Source organism: Ascaphus truei, chromosome 1 (assembly GCF_040206685.1).
Source record: "Ascaphus truei isolate aAscTru1 chromosome 1, aAscTru1.hap1, whole genome shotgun sequence".
In the NCBI taxonomy this organism is placed as follows: domain Eukaryota; kingdom Metazoa; phylum Chordata; class Amphibia; order Anura; family Ascaphidae; genus Ascaphus; species Ascaphus truei.
The window spans coordinates 478,659,971-478,678,366 of NC_134483.1; the positions used below are offsets into that span (position 1 = coordinate 478,659,971).

The 18,396-nt window shown below is 42.3% G+C and overlaps 1 protein-coding gene across 3 annotated transcripts in view; it reads right to left on the reverse strand.

Moving 5' to 3' along the window:
- Positions 1-5,773: 5,773 nt before the first annotated feature.
- The window catches only part of PGCKA1 (PDCD10 and GCKIII kinases associated 1), a 90,027-nt gene continuing 77,404 nt past the window's right edge, over positions 5,774-18,396 (reverse strand). For 2 of the 3 annotated variants that reach the window (XM_075568008.1, XM_075568004.1), the window contains exons 2-4: positions 15,954-16,011; positions 10,589-10,641; positions 8,239-9,581 (exon numbers count right to left, since the gene is read on the reverse strand). In XM_075568008.1, the coding sequence (XP_075424123.1) occupies positions 8,747-9,581; positions 10,589-10,620 (867 nt within the window). In that variant the 5' untranslated portion in view covers positions 10,621-10,641; positions 15,954-16,011 and the 3' untranslated portion in view covers positions 8,239-8,746. Of the gene's footprint in view, positions 7,907-8,238; positions 9,582-10,588; positions 10,642-15,953; positions 16,012-18,396 lie in introns of those variants that run through there. The other variant, XM_075568012.1, reaches the window with a different exon arrangement.

Here is an 18,396-nt window from a genome sequence, read left to right on the forward strand (position 1 = left end):
AAACAAAAATACACAACCCACCCACCCCTTGTGCCCCCACATGAAACCATTATTTTTTTTTTACACAGGATTAATACCACAGGCCGGCGGGGGTCCACGGATTGTCTCAACAGGTGTCCGAAGGCCCCACAGTGCACGCAGGGGGTACCCACAGGTGTCTGGGGGCCCTCGGGTGGTCCCGCTAGGTTCCGTGGGCCTCCAGGTGGTGCCGTGGGTGTCTGAGGGTCCCCGCGTTGTCTCCACGAGTGTCTGGGAGCCCTCGGGTGGTTACCACAGGGGTCTGGGGGCCCTCGGGTGGTCCCTGCGGGTCCCCAGTTCCTCCCTGCAGGTGTCTGTGGGTCCTCAGGTGGTCCCGTGGCCATCTGGGGTTGGTCCCTGTGGGTCCACGGGTGGTCCCATGGGTCCCCACTGGCCTGCGGTACCATTCCTGTATTAAAAAAACAAAAACATGGCATACATTTCAATAAACACACCCCCTCCCCCCCACCAAACACATACAGTACAGTAATGGGCAAAATAACTATTATCCAGATATGGATAATAGATTATTTGCCCATTATCAAACACAACATTAGCCATGCAGCATAAATAAAGTAAATAAAAACCGTTCTACTTAACCCTGGCATTATGAAGGGCATCCCCTGTCATTATGAAGGGCGTCCTCATGACCTTACTGCAGGTCCATGTCCTCCGTTGCCAGAAAAAAACATAGCAAAATACATTCGAATGACCCTTAACCCCTTAATCACCTTAGTGGTTAATAACTGCTATAGTAATTAAGGGGTTAACCCACCCTTCCCCCTACACACCCGGGAGGCCTAACCACCCACCCCGGACCCATTATACCCACCCTGTACCCATTGAGTGGCATAGTGGTACATCATACCCATATAATAATATGGGCATGATAAGCCACTATATCACTCAATGGGCACCTAATCAAAATATATGAAGGCAAAAAAGGAACAATAATCAAACATATATACAAGCAGCAAATCAACCCCATTTAATAAATCAAAAAACTAGCCAAGAAATGAAATAAATACAAGCACTAGCCAACCAATTACATAAAAACACTAACCAACAAAACAATTCATTATTAACCAGCAGCCAACAAAGCAATTAATTAATAAAATTGCTTATTTTCTAGAGAGTTTTATTTTTCTGATTTGGCATGATTGTTTGGATTATATTCTGTGTTATGTGGTTAACTTGTTTATTTTTATGGTTTACATTGATTAGCGTTTAAAAAAATGTCATTCTTTGCTTGGCTCTTGGTTTGACTTGATTTGTTGGATAATGGTTTTATTAATTAATTGTTTGTTGGCTACTGGTTATTAATGAATTAGCGGGGACCACCGAGGGCCCCAAACACCAGTGGGTACTCCCCGGGGTGCACTGTGGGGCCTGCGGACACCCATTGAGACCACCCACAGACTCCCGCCGGCCTGTGGTATCAATCCTGTGTGTAATAAAAAAAAAAAATAGTTTCATATGGGGGAGGTGGTTGTGTATTGTTGTTTATTAAATATTGTATTGTTTATTGGGGGCCTAGGAGGTGGATAGTAGAGCTGTTGTATTTTATTTTATTGTAGGTAGCGGGGGTGGATGAAGGGGGGTGGTAGCCCCAAGGATGAATGTTTAGGCCTATCGGGTGGGTAGTGAGAGGGGTTAACCCCTTCATTACCATAGCGGTATAAACCACTAAGGTAATGAAGGGGTTAAGACCACCCGCAAGGCCTAAACACCCATCAAGGGCTCAATACCACCTTCACCCACCCTCGCTACCCACAATAAGCATGGCACTGGTGTTTAACCCCTTCATTGCCTTAGCAGTTAGCCGCTAAGGTAATGAAGTTGTCTGTAAATGCATTTTTAATGCATCAGATTCAGGCCGGGGGTCTCCGGTGCTGATATTAATGGGTATCAGCTCCGGAGACCCCCGGCATCAATCTGATGCAGGAAAAATGCATTTTGTTTTCTAAGTCCTGTATTGCCGCTCATCGCAGCTTCTCACCACCCTCCAGCCATCTTTTCCTGGCGTTTGGATTTGGGGAGAAAATCGCTATTCTAGAGCCTCGATAACCTCTTCATGGCTACTAGAATTGCACGAGTTTATGAACATTCCGAAAAGCAGCGATAAGTGGCTTACCGACGCTCACTCTGCAATTTTTTTTTTGCCGATTCAGACATTTATCGCCCACTTATTGACGCTTACTGAATAGCAGTAGGCATTTTGGACGATAAGTGCTAGATAAGTGGCTTATGAACGCTTACTGCACAGGCCCCTTAGAATTTGCACTATCGAGGCATATTTTTGCTCACAGATAAATTAGCAAAAAAAAGGCCTGTATTAAGGAAAAAAATAATATCTGTATACTATGGAATTACTGGATATTTCTGGGTCTGATTCTGACTCCACAGTTAGTTGGCAATAGGAAGGCCTTCACAGATGTGCAGTGTATTCCCATTGTTTAATAACTTCAAGTATTAAGAAAATCTTGCTTGAGACATGACTTGTCCTCCAAATATGTTCTTGAGCTGAGCAGTTGATGTTGTGTTGCTGAACATACTAAAATCTATGGCTTTACATCCTCTTAAGGGAACACTTTGTGAATGCATTGTCAGTGGTTCTCAAACGATGGTCTGTGAAGACTAACATTTGCTTCAATGAGCTTTTCTGCAGTGTAAGGCTTTTCTATCACTTACTAGTAGGTCAGCTGAAGGCTGGTTCTTAAATACAACTGCAACATTTCTGTATCTTATCTAGAAATCTATTAATAAACCAAACAAAATAAGTTACTGCACCGACACACTTTATTCGAGCAAATACCCAGTATGTACCTGGCAGATACCTGGAATGCGCCGCTCCTCACCTCTGACAAGCCCCGTTGCGTTTGCCTTCCCAGCCTGGGTTCATGCCTGGCTGACGGGCGGCTGATCTGTTAAATGATAATGATTAGGATTTAATAGGCTGCAATGCTTCGCGTGTCTACCAGATGGCATAAATTCATGAATTGTAATGCAGTATATATATATATACTGTGCAGTATTGCAGCCAGCGGGAATAAAATGCTTCAATCCCTGCTTGGAAAATACCTCAATGCACTCGGGCAGAAAACAGTCACAAACCTCAATACACCCGGGTATACCCGAATTCGTGGAACTAGCCGAGCTCGAATAAAGTGTGTCGCCAGTGTAGGTGGGCCACCAAATGTTTATTATCATTTCGGTTCTGTGATAAGGGATGTTTGAGAATGCTTGCATTAAGTGTATGTGTATATATGTGTAGAGGGAAAAAGGGGGTGGCCCGGTATTAAAGGGGTTGCACCCCAGATGGCCATCCCCTGACCTCACCAGGGAGACAAGGGGTTAATTGGACTGCAGTCCAGGGATGTGGTTTGCACCTTGTTATACCTTGAAAATGTATGTTCCCCTGTTCCCATGTTTCACCTTTAATGTTGTTTCCCAAGGCAGGGATAAAATCCTGCAGCGATTCCTTTGCACAAAGGGAAGCACATGGTCAGAGGGGCGACCCAATGTCTAGAGACTAAGTATTGATCAACAGACTCTAATTATTACCTGAGGGCGGAGGAACATCAAACTGGAGTGGTTTGTAAGTGTTATGTCTACACCTACAAACAATGAAGCTTCTGCCAGATACTTCATTTGGTAGACGGGTCGTCGCCCCTGATTTAATTATGGGGCTACAGAAATAAGACCCTCAAAGTCCCAGTACACATGGGCTAATTTGCTGGGGGGCATGGGTTAATCTGTGTCTCCACGTTAGGGATTGGATACAGATAATTGTTCACCAATAGTCTGTATTCAATGTTAAGAATAGGGTTACACAGGTATATAAACTGTGTCAACCCTACATTTTTGAGTTCTTCTTCTGACACCATCTTGAATGTCACTGGATTGCTGGAGAATTGCTAGCTGATACTTCTCCGTCCCCCAACCCTAAGTAAGTGTTACCTTCTTGTCTGTTAATTGTACTATACTGCTGTGTTCACCTTATTTAAGGAATAAATTATATTTTATTATATCTAAGCCTCATTCAGTTCAACCCAGATATTTGGTGTTCATTATATCTTGTCATAAGCTACAGTGACAATAAGCTACCGTGACCCCGTTTGTGGGACGGAAACGTCGGTTTCCAGTGTCATTTTGTTTCCATACAAAACTCTTTCACCTGACTTACCTGAGTGCTGTCCCTGATTTTGCGTAAAAACGGTATCGTATGTTAATCAATCATTTATAGAACAAGCATCTACCTGGATGGCTTTACCAGTGGAGTGCCAGCTGACACTTGTGATAATATATATATCAATTCTGTCTATGCTAAGCAGTAAACATCTTTTTTCCAAAATGGAACCCAACTTGTGCTTGTACATACCCAAGCCCTTAGGCTGCCCAAATGACAACTCCACAGTTACTCATTTTACTAGTGATCATCATTTTGGTGCTACCATGGCACCTACGCCAGGAACCAAAATCAAGGTTCCATGGTAACATTGAAATACTGCATTTCATTTACATTATATTGGAGTGAACCAGATACTGGTTTTGTGGGACTAGTTTTCTTACTGAAACGGTTTTGAACTTTCAAGTCAAAATGTTCTACATCTCGAAGTTTATTTCCTAAAGGGAACCCAGCTCATTAGTTATTTATAGTATCATACATATTTAGGCCAGCTCAGCAAAACGGGCATTCTCATGACATACTATCCATAGCTTATATTCATAATTATTATAATTGTTGTATATTGTTAAATATGACATTTTAAAATAGCAAAATGTGAAAAAGAAACGACACATTCTGTAGATATAAATATAATACATTTTTATTAAATATAGCACCTACATGTGCATGTTGCATTTTTAAATCCATTTAATTTAAAAGACAATCTGTGTTTGAATATAAAGCGGTCTTATTATTATGAACTGTCACTGTACAACTGGTGCAAATAGTACAAAATGAATCATAGTATCAGAGTAGAGCAGAAGTGCTGTGTTTCCTTCAACAGATAGACTGGCAGCTAAGAGGATGAAAATGCGCAAGTATTAGGAAGGCACATAGAAACAAAATGGCAGCACTCAACTCACAAATAGAATTATCCTTTGGATTTGTCCATGCACAGTAAGGGTGTAGATCCACAACATAAATAGGAATATCCCACTTGGAGAATGTCATAACCACCGGATAGCAAATGTGACAGAAAGGGAAGGGTTTATTAAATTCACAGATTTCTGATGTTTCAGTCCCCAGTGGGACCTTCCTCAGGGAGGTGTTGCATAGAAATAATATAACAAATGCAGCAGTGGTTGCTGCTCCCGCTGGTGCATTACATAGTTACCTAGTACAGGGGTGCGCAAAGTTTCTCTCATACGCCCCCGTCTCCTCCAGGTCGCCCCCCACTCCTGCACGGCTGCAGCGCCAAATGACGTCGCGGGGTCATGTGGTCACGGTATATAGCTCAACCCCCTTATAACGCTGTGCTTGGGGTCCAAAGAATCACATCGCGTTATAAGTGGATTGCGTTAGACATAATGTACAATTGTATGCATTGTACAATAAAGTATTTAAGATACCAATAATTGTGTTGTAAAGTATTGCTAAATACAAAAATTGGGAGCCACGCTTGCATCGCGTTATAAGCAGATTCGCGTTGTAACGGGGTTGAGCTGTGTATATGTATATATGTATATATATATATATATATATATACACACACATACATACACACACAGATAATATATATATATATATATATATATATATATATATATATATATATATATATATATATATATATATATTACACACACATACCACATTGTGTGCTCATTTGCATGTCGTTTCCCAGAATCCCTTGCTGCAGTGAGAGCACTGTATGCTAGGTGATAATGGTGAATGGCAGGGTTGCAGACCTGTCTAAGACATTTGATTGTGATTACAAGTGATATTCTTAATTGGCTATATGCTAACGGTGGAGGTTTTTTGTTGCCTTTTTCATCCACCATAACTTAAAAATCAGTAAGAATTCAACTGGAAGAAAACAGTAAGATCAATAATCGGTCCTACAGTACAAATCTGCTGGGAGATTATCTTGTTAATTTCCAGCGTCTTCACCATCACATTATGGAAAAAAGGTAGGATCTGCATACAGATTATTTTGCTTTTTCTTAGTCTTAAATAAAATTAAGAAATATTAATTCTTAGGCATGGAGATATAAAAGGCACTCCTGGAGACAGGTCATACAATACACAGGTGTACTGGATACTCCCCCCCCCCCCAAAGTACAGTATGAAGAAACGCATGTGAAATTTTCATAAATGAATAAGTTATATATTAAAGGATATAAAAAAATGGCACCAGTGAAAGATAAATGTATCTATAATATATGTACTGGTGCTGGGGAGAAAATGAATCCCTGTAAATCCCCAAGTATAACAATGTACAGACAACAGTATTCCCCGCACTCACAGTAGAACACTATAGTTAGCTAAAAATGTTTTATTTTTACTGCTCATAGAAATAAAAAAATACACAGAGGTAGAAAGGACAACCTCAAATCATGGGCATATTCTATCAAGAAAAAACACAGGAAGTAATCCCAGGTGTGTCTCTCTCCCAGTAGTAGACAATGTTATAAAACAAGGAGTAAAAGGGGAAAAACAATCCGTAAGGCAATGTGCCAAATACAGTCAATTGGAGATCATCCTAATAAGGGACGTATATCAGAAACAGGATCTATAAGCAAAAAACACAGTCAATAGGTAAAAAATGCAAAATATGAAATCATTAGTTGATCAAAAGGAGCGCCCCCATCCTCTACTGTGAGAGCGGGGAAGACTATTGTCTGTACTAGTTATATAATAAAGTTTCCACAAGATGAACCATATAAATAGAGAAGTATAAAACAAGTCAAATGTGGCAATTAAAGTCACTGCTGCGGCACACCAGATAAAGTATGTACATTTTTTACTTGGATATTTTATTTTTATGGTCTTTGTCATGAACGTGGAGTGATATCGTGGGTAGATAATTTCTAGTAATAGTGTACGTATGGTCCCAGGGTTACAGTATCTAACACAGGGAGGCCGAGTTTCATGATACCCCATATGATGTTGTCGTTATGTTTTTGTATGTCAGCAACATATTCTGCACGGATAACAAAAAAAAAGTGTACATATAAGTTAATACAAATAGGAAGAAGGTCACTTCTTCAACCAGCTTACAATGTAAAATGGTAGGGAGTGGACACATCATGAAGTGTGTGTGTGTGTGTGTGTGTGTGTGTGTGTGTGTGTGTGTGTGTGTGTGTGTGTGTGTGTGTATGTATGTATGAGTGAGAGGAGGTGGGGAAGTTGCTTCACATGGGTTTTTCCATGAACTTGGGGCCTCTGATTACGCAGTTTTACAATGAAAGTAAAAGAAAGAAGGAACGTGTTAATGAGTCATTACTTGTATAATCTACACAATGATCTTGGCTTTAATTAATGAACAGCTGTTTTTACCACTAACCTTGTATGCCTTATGGTGTGGCTTCAGTAACCTCATCTCACGAGGTATCTTTTTGTAAATATATTAAAGTTTCCCGTGAGTGTTCACATACTGTCGTTCATGCTTCTTGTTTGTGTAAATGTACTCAATAAAATATATAAAAATCTTATATTTTTTTATTGCAAGTTAAAATTTGCTTTAAAATGCTTATGAATAATAACTGCAAAAAAGCAAAATATTTCAGCATTTACATGATGATACAATTCTCTCTATAAGGCACCGCACTTCTTTTTGCATCAAATTGTGTATGGTCAGGAAATACCTTAAACATTTAAGTTTCTTACATCTGACTTGTCCTGAGCAAAGATGTTACTGCCACCTCATCCCTGGCATATCTAGGTATCAAAAGGAGAGATGGAAACTGTACTATTTTATGATGCAAGCGAATACAATCTTTTCTAGTGCTGATCAGAACAACCTCCTCTCCTCATTTGTCCAAAACCCACTCACCAAAATGTTCAGATACAAGCCGAGCAAATTTGACTGAAAGCACCTTGATACATCGATGCACAGGGATGCAACATGAAACTGACACAGCCTCAACTGAAAGTCATAATGTTCTTTTGCAACCCTCGATACATATCCCACCAAATTTGCTAGTGTTTCAGTTTTCCAGCCACTTATGTCAACAATGTTGAATGTTCACAAATTTAGCATACAAACAAACTAAAATGAATAATTTATTTAGCACTTCTGTATCTGTATAGCCAGAGTATGGAAAATATACTTCTCTAGCAGATTTGATAAATTAAAAACAATTTGTCTTATGACTGCTGAAAATGGCTAGGTGGATCAAATTTTAAATGATTCACATATCAAGGAAAAATCAGCAGTAGGAATTCATGTTAATCAAACAAGTACTGTGTCTACCAACCCGTGATAGTTTTTCCTAAGAATATATTGGGGAATCTAATAATTCAGCTAAAAATAGTGGACATCATAATAAAAATGTTCATGAGCAATGAAGTAGAAATAATCTTTGAAAAGTGCTTTCAAAGATAAACTTTTTTTCCCCTTCATTATAGTTCACTTCCATATAAAATGCCAGTAGACTTCAATAAAAAATAATCCATATCCAATAATGGTCTCCTGGAGATTATTATGAAAGATGATCTTGACTTACTAAAAAATCTCCAACTTGTCAGAAACCCAAATATAATTATTCAATTCCCCTCCTAATCATCTTCAAACATTTCACCTGCTATTGCAGCTTCTAAAGCTGCAAGAGCTTCAGCCACATCTGCGTCCACAACATCATCAGGATAAATTTCCTTACTAAAATGTTTCTTGGTTGAGTTTCTCTTCATGCCCTCTGTTGAATTTCTTAGAAGCATGAGGGCCACCACAGAAGGCTCATTTGGCGTCATACTTGGACCACTGTGTGTCAATGATACGCTGGATCTATGCTCATTTATATATCCTTGTGGAGGTTCTCCACCAGATTTCTGTAAATATCGGTGATCAGAATACACAGTAGAAAAGTAAGAGTTACGTGTGCAGTCAAAGTGTTCGAACGTTAGATCATCATTTTGCACATCTAGCATTGCACTCTCAGTAAGGGAATTATTTTCCTGTGTGGCTTCATGTTGAATGCATTCAGGTTCTTCTGAGGGTAGTTCTATATTAGTGTCTTGGTCAAAGCCATGTTGGTAAGGAGGATTTTTTGACTGTAATCTATTTCCAATACTTGGATAATCAAACTCACGAGAACTCCGAGTGTTTTCTTTGATTTCTCCATTTAGGTTGAAATGTAGAATAGGGTATGGAGAAGCGTAAACAGTTGGTCCCTTGGAATCAGCCTCGCCATTTTTAACTTTGGTCTTTTCAGTTACATTGTATGCATCTTGTGAACCAGTGACTCTGTCATGATCGATTATTTTCAGGTCTTCATTCTTACGTTCACTGATCTTTATGGTTTGGGATTTGCTGATGTCATGCTCACTCAGCGTGTAGCTGTGGGCTTCATTGACATATCCATTTGATTGTGGTTCTTCTGGATTAAACATACAACTGAACAAAAATAGTTAGATTGTAGTTACCAAACACTTATAGTAATGGTTCAACTTCATTAAATATTATTCACCTAGCACATTTGATTAAGTTATGGGATACAATTGAAACATAATTTGTGAAAGAGAAGAGAACTTTGAGGAGCACAGGTGGAATTTGTTTACTTGTATTAACATGCCATTTAATTAGGTCAAAACATTGAGATTGTGTCCGGTAAAGTAAAGAAACAAAGAAACCCCCCACCCCCCTATTTGATTTGTTATAAAACTGGCAAGCAATTTTGAAAGAGACATTTCAAACAATGGCAGCACTTATACTGCATTTTGTCTCCATCCAGCCTTAAACTATCTGCAGTACTGTGGGCGATAAATAGAAGCTTAGCTCTGTGCAATGTGATCCGGTGGGTTAGGTTAGTCTGACGTGCTACAATGTAACAAACATACTGTACTAAAATGTATCTATGGAATCCTGTATTTGTGCAACCAGTGAATACTAAAATATTGATTGCATGGCTGTTTAAAAAATATATATATATATTTTTAGAGGCAATTCATGCTGGGTTCTCCCCTCCCCCATTTTTTTATTCTGGGTTTTCTATACAAGATTGGGGATTCTGCTTTCAGAGATACATAGCTCTAAAGTGGGAGCCGGTATCTCCTGCAGTTTAAAGCTCCTGCATCACATGGGCCAATAGGAAGCTGCACAGGATTAGGTCACACCTTCTTATTGGCCCGCAAGGCCCGGGAGCATTGGAAATCATCCATAATATGAACCCGGGAGCAGCTACCGGCACCCACTACGGAGGTAAATAAACCAGAATAAAAAAAATGGGGGGGGGGGGGAAATCCAGCATGAATTGTCTCTTTAAATGTGTGTATAATATCTCACATTACTGACCCACATACTCTTGTAACATATTTAACATGCAGCCACTTACAATATTTTATATTTTATATTTGTAAAAAATCATACAAAAAAAAACAAACGACAATTTCATCATACCCTACCTGCTCAGAATTCTACAGCAATTGCACCCCATCTGGATTATTGCACTTAATACCTGCAAGTGAAGAAAATGATCATTTTTAGTTCCACAGGGTCAAAAAACATAATAAAAGAAGTGTGCATAAATCAATGTGACTTTACGCAGTTGCTCTTCTGATGTGGAGAGACTTCATTTACACGGGGCCATATATCTGCTAACCTGCGCTCCTCCATATGACATGTCTTGGTGCCAGAAGACACGTTATTGTCCATTCAAGTGAATGTGCCAAAAGGGTTCTCTCTGTGCTGGAAGGGGTCTTATGGAACACCATTGTTAGTACATGGCCTTTAGTTATCCCAAACACTGAAACTTAATTTAAGCCATACACCATCCTACAGAAGTTTGTCACCATGTTTTTTTTTTTTTTTAGGGTGCAGCCTCACATTAAATCAAGAACAAAGAGATAACCAACATGTCAGAGAAGAAGAGAGAGCCATGTAAAAGCTATATTTGAATGTCATTTCCCACAAACCCTTGCTGCACTGGAAGCACTGTATGCTAGGAGATAATGGGGAAAAGTAGGGTTGCAGACCGGAGATGTCAATGTGCTCATGAAAATATCACGTATTTGCTAAAATACATTAATACATTTTGTTTATATAATTTAACCCTTTGAATGCTGGCATGGCTGCATCAGCGTGCCACGGCCCCACCTGCCCTCGCGATCACGTGGCCGCTTTTCCAAAGTGATCTTGTGATCGCTCCTGCACAGATGATGTAAAAGAAGGAGGAGTCCTCCTCTTCCTGTAAGAACACATTCTGGAATGTGATCTCCCCTACAAAAATGACCCATTAGATTTTGATGTACAGTAGCTACCAAGTCATGAGGCAGGGGCCGTGACAAAGTAGCTACGTTTGTGGGCACTCAAAGAGTTAAAGTAATCTTAATACTATCCGATTCTTAACTGTCAGCAAAATATATTACACATACTTCATGGATACAAGCCCATGTCTTATACTTCTTCTTAATAAGTGATTCATATACATTTTAAAGAATAACTTGATAAATCCTTAGCTTTTAATATAGACTCAAATTCCGGTGTAAACAATGTTAATAGAACTATAACTCCAAGATAATGTATATAATAAGCATGATTGCCCTTATCAGAATAAATATTGCAACCAATAAAAACAAATCTGGGCTAGTGAAATAAATTACAATGCACTTTATCATTAGGCCCATTCCATGTATTTGGGGTGTATTTAATATATGTGTTGGGGTATTTTATATATGTATTGGGGGGGTGTTGGGGTATTTTATATATGTATTGGGGGGGTTGGGGTATTTTATATATGTACTGAGGGGTGCTCCATGGGCCTAAGGGGGGAACGGAGCTGTCAACTGGGGGGGAATCTGAACAGGGGGGGGCGCATTCATGTGAAGGGGGAGGACCGGATTGATGTGAGCGGGGGAGAAAGGGAGAGGGGGGAGAGAGGGGAATGGGAAGAGAGAGAGGGGGGAGCGGAGAGAGAGGATGAACAGAGAGAGGAGGGGGGGAGCGGAGAGAGAGGGGGATCGGGAAAATTAATTCCCGGGCAACGCCGGGTATATCAGCTAGCAGTCTATAATTGACATTAGCATCTTTGTGCTATGTGCTTTCTGACAATTGGTCTTAGGGATGATTTGTTCCTATAAAGTACACCTACATTGGAATAGGTTTTGGGGATGTCAGAGTATCAATATGCAACCCAAATGTTAAATGGAAGTCAAGCCATATGCACAGACACTTAAAACTAGTGACAGGGGCTAAGATGGTGTTAGAGTTGGTTCTAATCTGTAGCTCTGTTGGTAGCTTTAGAAATTTAGCCAAGTGCCCCTGCTATAGCTTTCTACTGGCCTCAACACTATAAGTCCTGATAGGAACAGGCAGTGTTGGGGTTAAACTCCTATGCAGGGCTTAGCCTGCAGTTGCAGCCTGGATAGATACTATGCTGCTTATCCAGGGGCAGGCTTAAACCGGCAGTTAGAGTGTCATATCTGGGGAGGGTACTGACTGGGTCACATGTATATGGTCTGAGGCCTGCCAGTACCTAGACCTGCCCTGTTATGGGGCGGTTACAAGCCCTCCCCCCCCCCGGTATAAAAGTGGAAACTCTACCAAATTGTGTGGTGCGATACCCTTCTCCCTGCAAGAGGGTTAAGGAGATTAGGAGGGGCTCTGGGGGCCTCGAGCCCCTGGGGTCAGCTCCAGAGCTGGGAGGATAACCATGCGGTCATGCAATAAAGCTACAGTTGGACTCACTATGATGTGTAGTTATTGGAGAGAAGGATTGCCCGTGAGGACCATCCTGCATCTTGCAGGATCCTTATGGGATGGAGGCGCTGCACAGTAGAACTAAGAGAAAGCCTGTCCAGTTGCTGCTCCAAAATAACACCAGTGGAGTCCTCAGGCATTCTGTACCACACAGGTGAGCTCACAGCACCAGGGAACACACCCATGTAGTGGCCAGATTTTCTATGGGGGGGAGACAGGTGCTACATTTGGAGGCATTGCTGCGATGAGCAACAGGGATGGCAAAGTATGGCTGGTAGACCCGCTGAAGGAGAAGTGAATGGGGGCACTCACCGTATCCAGGCCAGAGAGTTCCCAGTTGGTTGCTAGCGTAGTACAACTGGATGGTACCCGCTCACGATGCAGCCCCACCCGCTGCCGCATGAGAGGTGCCTGAACCGCACTGTATCAAGGCCATCGTTTTACCTTGTCAGGGACGTCATGCAGATCTGAGAAGTGTCTGAACTACTATGTGTGCCTGATTTGCGGTTGCTTGGGAGGCGAAATAGGAGACGACGCCTGTTGCCTACGGTGTGATGTGGCCTATTTGCAACCATGGCTGCTGGCCTGTGGCCAGCCTCATCTCCCGCAGAGGTGGGGAGTCGGGTCCAACTGATCCATAAGCTCCAGCGAGTGGCGGAGACTTCCTCTGTGGACACAGAGGGGGACTTCCTGACCATACTCTCCGACCTCTTCCACTCTGGCCACGACGCTTCCCGCATTGCCTTTTGTGGGGAATACTATGATCCCAGCCCGGACTCAGGAGCGGTGTCCCTGGGTACTCACATTTACTAGAGTGGTGATGCCAGTCTGGCGGAGCCTCGAGAACCCATGGGAGGACTTGGTGTTTTCCATGCCGGCTGACGTGTGAGGTCCTGAGTCCTTCTCATTTACCCAGGAGCGGTCATTGCCCAGCTTTGCCCAGCAGAGAGAACACTGCTGGATGCTTACCACCCTGCATCCTGTGACCAACTGTCCTCGCGAGGTGACACCGGCAATCTCAACGTCCAGGCGGACGATCGGCAAGGGTGCGTCCATCATCGAGGTACCGGACGGTGCCTCCAACACTCCCAATGTAAAGCCGGTCTCCGCAGACCAAGGCAGAGGTGTCCCCGATCAGAGTACCGGCTGGTACTACTTTTGTTGCTGCTCCTACCTCTCCTCCGGCGCTGCTGGTGGAGGCTATGCCCGCTGATGACCTTGTTCATCGGGATCTTCTGAGTTACTCTCCTGCTCCGGTGAATACTTCCGCAGCCCTGCCTGTGGTGTTGCAGTGCCAGGAGTTAGACCAATCGCTGGTTAAGGCCAGCACTGGGGCCGTGGTCCCTCAACCTCAGGGCCTGAAAAGCCCAGATCGGGACTGTTCCAAGTCCAAGGCCACCCTAGGCCGTGGGCAATTGACTGCTTTTATTCGGGCCAGCTATACTCGCCTAGAAGTGGAGTGTGAACCGCCCGAAATGTCCTATTTTACTGCTGACAGGATTGGGGTTCAGTAATTCTCAAACAAACCAGGGGGAGCATGTAAGGGAAAAAAAAGACAAAAGAACACACAATATAAGTGTAGATGTATAAAAAACGGAGATGAGGCACGTAGTGTATTCTTGGCTTGTATGTCCAGCCTACTCACAAGATGTAGATGAATAGAAAGCAGTTGCAAGAAGGGCTGCTACCCGTATAGGATGAGTGTAGTCAGGAACCCCCCTCAAAGGCACAGTCAGCGATGAGATGAGGTATGAGAGAGATGGGAAAAAGCTACATAGCGCGATCAGGCTGATAAGTAAATTCTTTATGTAAAAGTATATAAAATGTACACTTACAATGTGCAAATGTAAAACAAGCATATATGCCTCATCTCAGTTTTTTATACATCTACACTTATATTGTGTGTTCTTTTGTCTTTTTTTTCCCTTACATGCTTCCCCTGGATGTTTGAGAATTACCTTACATCTTGGAACCCGTGAGACGGGTCCCACCAGAGGGTTTGAGCTGGGTCACTAGACTTACACTTATTTTTATTTTAAATTGCCACTATTTTTATTTTGTGTGGTTTATATTAGCTCTACACATTCACTATTTTTAATTTTATAATAGAGTTGTTCGCGCCTCTATATTCACTTTTTCACGATTCAAGGATTGGGGTTCAGGACACTGTTCCTTCTCCAAGAACGGAGGGGGCCGATGCAATATCAGTCATAAAGGAGTACCGCCCAATCTCCCACTGCCCATTCTACCATCCCACCACCTGCCCAGAGATCCCTACCATAGATAACAAGCACCGTCCCCTGTCACTCGGCCCTGATCCCTACCCTGACTGTAGCACCAGAACGTACTTTTGGAAAGTATATATGTAATGTATGAATCCGATAATGCCAATGATGTGTACAGGTGGTGGGATCCAATGTTCAGGGGTTATGCTCCTCTGTGCAGCTCTTCCAGACTGGTGGCTGGCCTGGCAGGATTAACGCGGTCAAAGTCCCATTCAGAAGCAGGGACCCCCGCAGAATGTATCCAGATCTTGTTTTCTGGGCCAAGATCGCACGCGGCTACACCTCAACGCGGCACCGAGGACAGTACGTCTTGCTACATCTGTATGTACAAAACTCAGGAGAATTTTTTTTTCTTACAAATACAGTCCGATACAATATAACGGTATAACACTCACTCTCAGCAAAGTTTCATTTTAAGATACATTACTTGTGTTTGGGCTGAACAAAAGTTTATGATCAACATATATATTGATTTGGGTGTAATTGGTAGGCATTTTTTTTTTAATCCCTGATCACTGGCTATTTTAGGGTTCTGTGAACAAAAAGTAAACTTTATATTGGATTTAAAAAAGTAAAAATCTTATTCTTTAGTAAATGTTAAAAAAATACATTTAAGCCAGCCACTCTTTACTGTTAAACTCACAGAAACAGCTAGCAGTACGAATCATATACATCCATCCAGAGCAATATCACTCAAATATGGTCTTATTCATACTCTAAGAAAGTTCAAATTAAATTAAACAAATATACATTTTTGCCAGTGTCTTAAATAACGGAAGTGACCCACCTGAAAGGTATTCCATTAGATGTTGGCTGAAGTGGGCAGCAATTCTACTGCCTTAACCCTGAAAAATAAAAAAACAGTTTTGGTGAGCACAAAATAAACATCTGAAGATTTTCAGTTACATTTTGTTTTAAATAAAATATGTAGGTAAACGGATGACAAATATATGATGCAGATGACATGGTAGGAAGTCATCAGGTGTGCCCATTTAAATCCCCTGAAGAAACACTGGTAACGCTGGTGAATCTCAGAACCGAGGAATCTCAGAGCTACAAATAGTGTGGTTTAACTCAGGGAAATATTTTGGTTCTAAAGGTGTGTGTGTGTATGTATACATATAGATATATATTATTGCTATCCCAAAGGGAGAAGCGCATGGATTCACTGTCTGTTTTTCACATTTGTATGGCCAATTCCTTCGCCAGCTGCATGCTCCTTACATGGAGAAGCGCGGCGATTATATATTTGTTTTACATTTTCTGTTAGGCCGATTTTAATCCTTAGCAGCACGCTTCTAGAGGGCACCACTATTAGGGTGTAATTAATATATTTAACCAATAACCTGCAACTGCTTATTGGGTAGCTTGTGGGAAGCCAGCCCCGCCTTCTTCTAGGTATATAATCTCCCAGCATTTCACTATTCACTTGCAGACATGTGAGTATCTTCACTGGTATGTAGCCCTGCTTCCTATCACTAGCAAGCCGCTACTGTGTGCTGTATTACCTGCTGGCTCACAGGGCCTAAGTATCTGCCACGGAGAGCCTGGGGTGCGCGCAATATCTATAACGGGTGCAGTGCCTCCACCTGCGACAGCTCCCGCCAAAGGGGGAGTGGGTCTTCGCAGGACGTATATGCAAGAATCACACTTACACAGCCAAGTTCTAAAACCAATCTCTTTTACTTGCAGACCAAACTCACAGTATATTACATGCCATAACATTCCTATATATATATATATATATAAAATAAGATAGATAATGCGCCACGGCGGACGCCAACACTACCTAGCGCCACGGCGGACGCCCCACAACATGCGCCACGGCGGACGCCAACAACACTTCCCACACCCGCCACTGGGTGATCCCACCCCGTGTCCGATCCTTAGGGATTAGTCCTCCCGCTCACAGCAGGCCCTATGTGTGTGTATGGGTGACTGCGCAGCCACTGTGTCTCGGGTGAATGAATGGTACCGTTGGTGCACTTGATGAAATACCTGGCGAGCACTCCGGTGCGTCTGCGCGTCTGCGTCTCTCTCTCTCTCTCTCTCAAGGCTTAACGATACTAGGGGAGCAGGAACCTAACTAAGGCGATCCCTAGCTCAGCATGTCTCTACGGTGACTCAGGGCTAACTGGGCCTGGGGCATCTGGCCTGCGCCGGGGCGGATCAACCTCCCCTCACAGACTCCTTCTCCTCTCCTCTCCACTCAGCTCTCCTTCACGTGCGCGCAACCACTGCCTATATCTCTGGCACCTCCTCCGCCCATTGGCTAGACTCTCTCACCTGACCCATCCCGCAGGGCTGCTGGGTCAAGGGACGGCTTTCTCCCGCCAACTGCACTCTCCTCCTTCGCAGGCTTTTGCAACCACTATTTGCAAGCGCAACCTCCCGCTCTTTGGGGTGAATCAGGGGTCACGGCTACAGGTATATACCAGTTTTTAACTGCACTATATAAGCATATGCTTGGATATATTTCACATAACATTAGTATGCATTTAGCGTAGGACCTGCTATAGAGACTTACATTGACGTGGTTAGCAGGCTTGGCATTATTTGATCAAAGAATGTAAACCAAAAGTCTCCTTTATCATATACATTTTTACACCATATATATTCCCCAATTATTGCTATCCCAAAGGGAGAAGCATATGGATTCACTGTCTGTTTTTCACATTTGTATGGCCAATCCCTTCGCCTGCTGCATGCTCCTTACATGGAGAAGCGCGGCGATTATATATTTGTCACACACACACACACACACACACACACACACACACACACTAAAAATGGTCATTACATAGAATATGAATGGCTACACCTTGAGAAAGGCAGTATTACTGTCGAAACGTTGGATTTCTTGGCACAATAAACCCCTTTCACTGATGTTTAAGACCGTGTGCCTGATTCTTCTTATTCACTGGATCACATTGGGACTTCAGGAGTTCCCCAGGACCAGCGCACCGGCGGTTAAGTACCCCACTATCACCTATGTATTAGAGTGCGTGCACTACCATTATTCCATTACATAGAATGTGCCATTCCTTGACAAAGGCTGCTTAGACGGCTGAAATGTTGGGATATTTTTGGCTTTAATAAATATTTGGATTTGCTACAGTAAATCTGTGGAGCCCCTACTTTTCTTTTATCCTGAATCCATTACATAGGTTATGCCACACAGCTCACAATATAATAAATAAAATGCATAGAAATATAATGGTCTTCTTTAA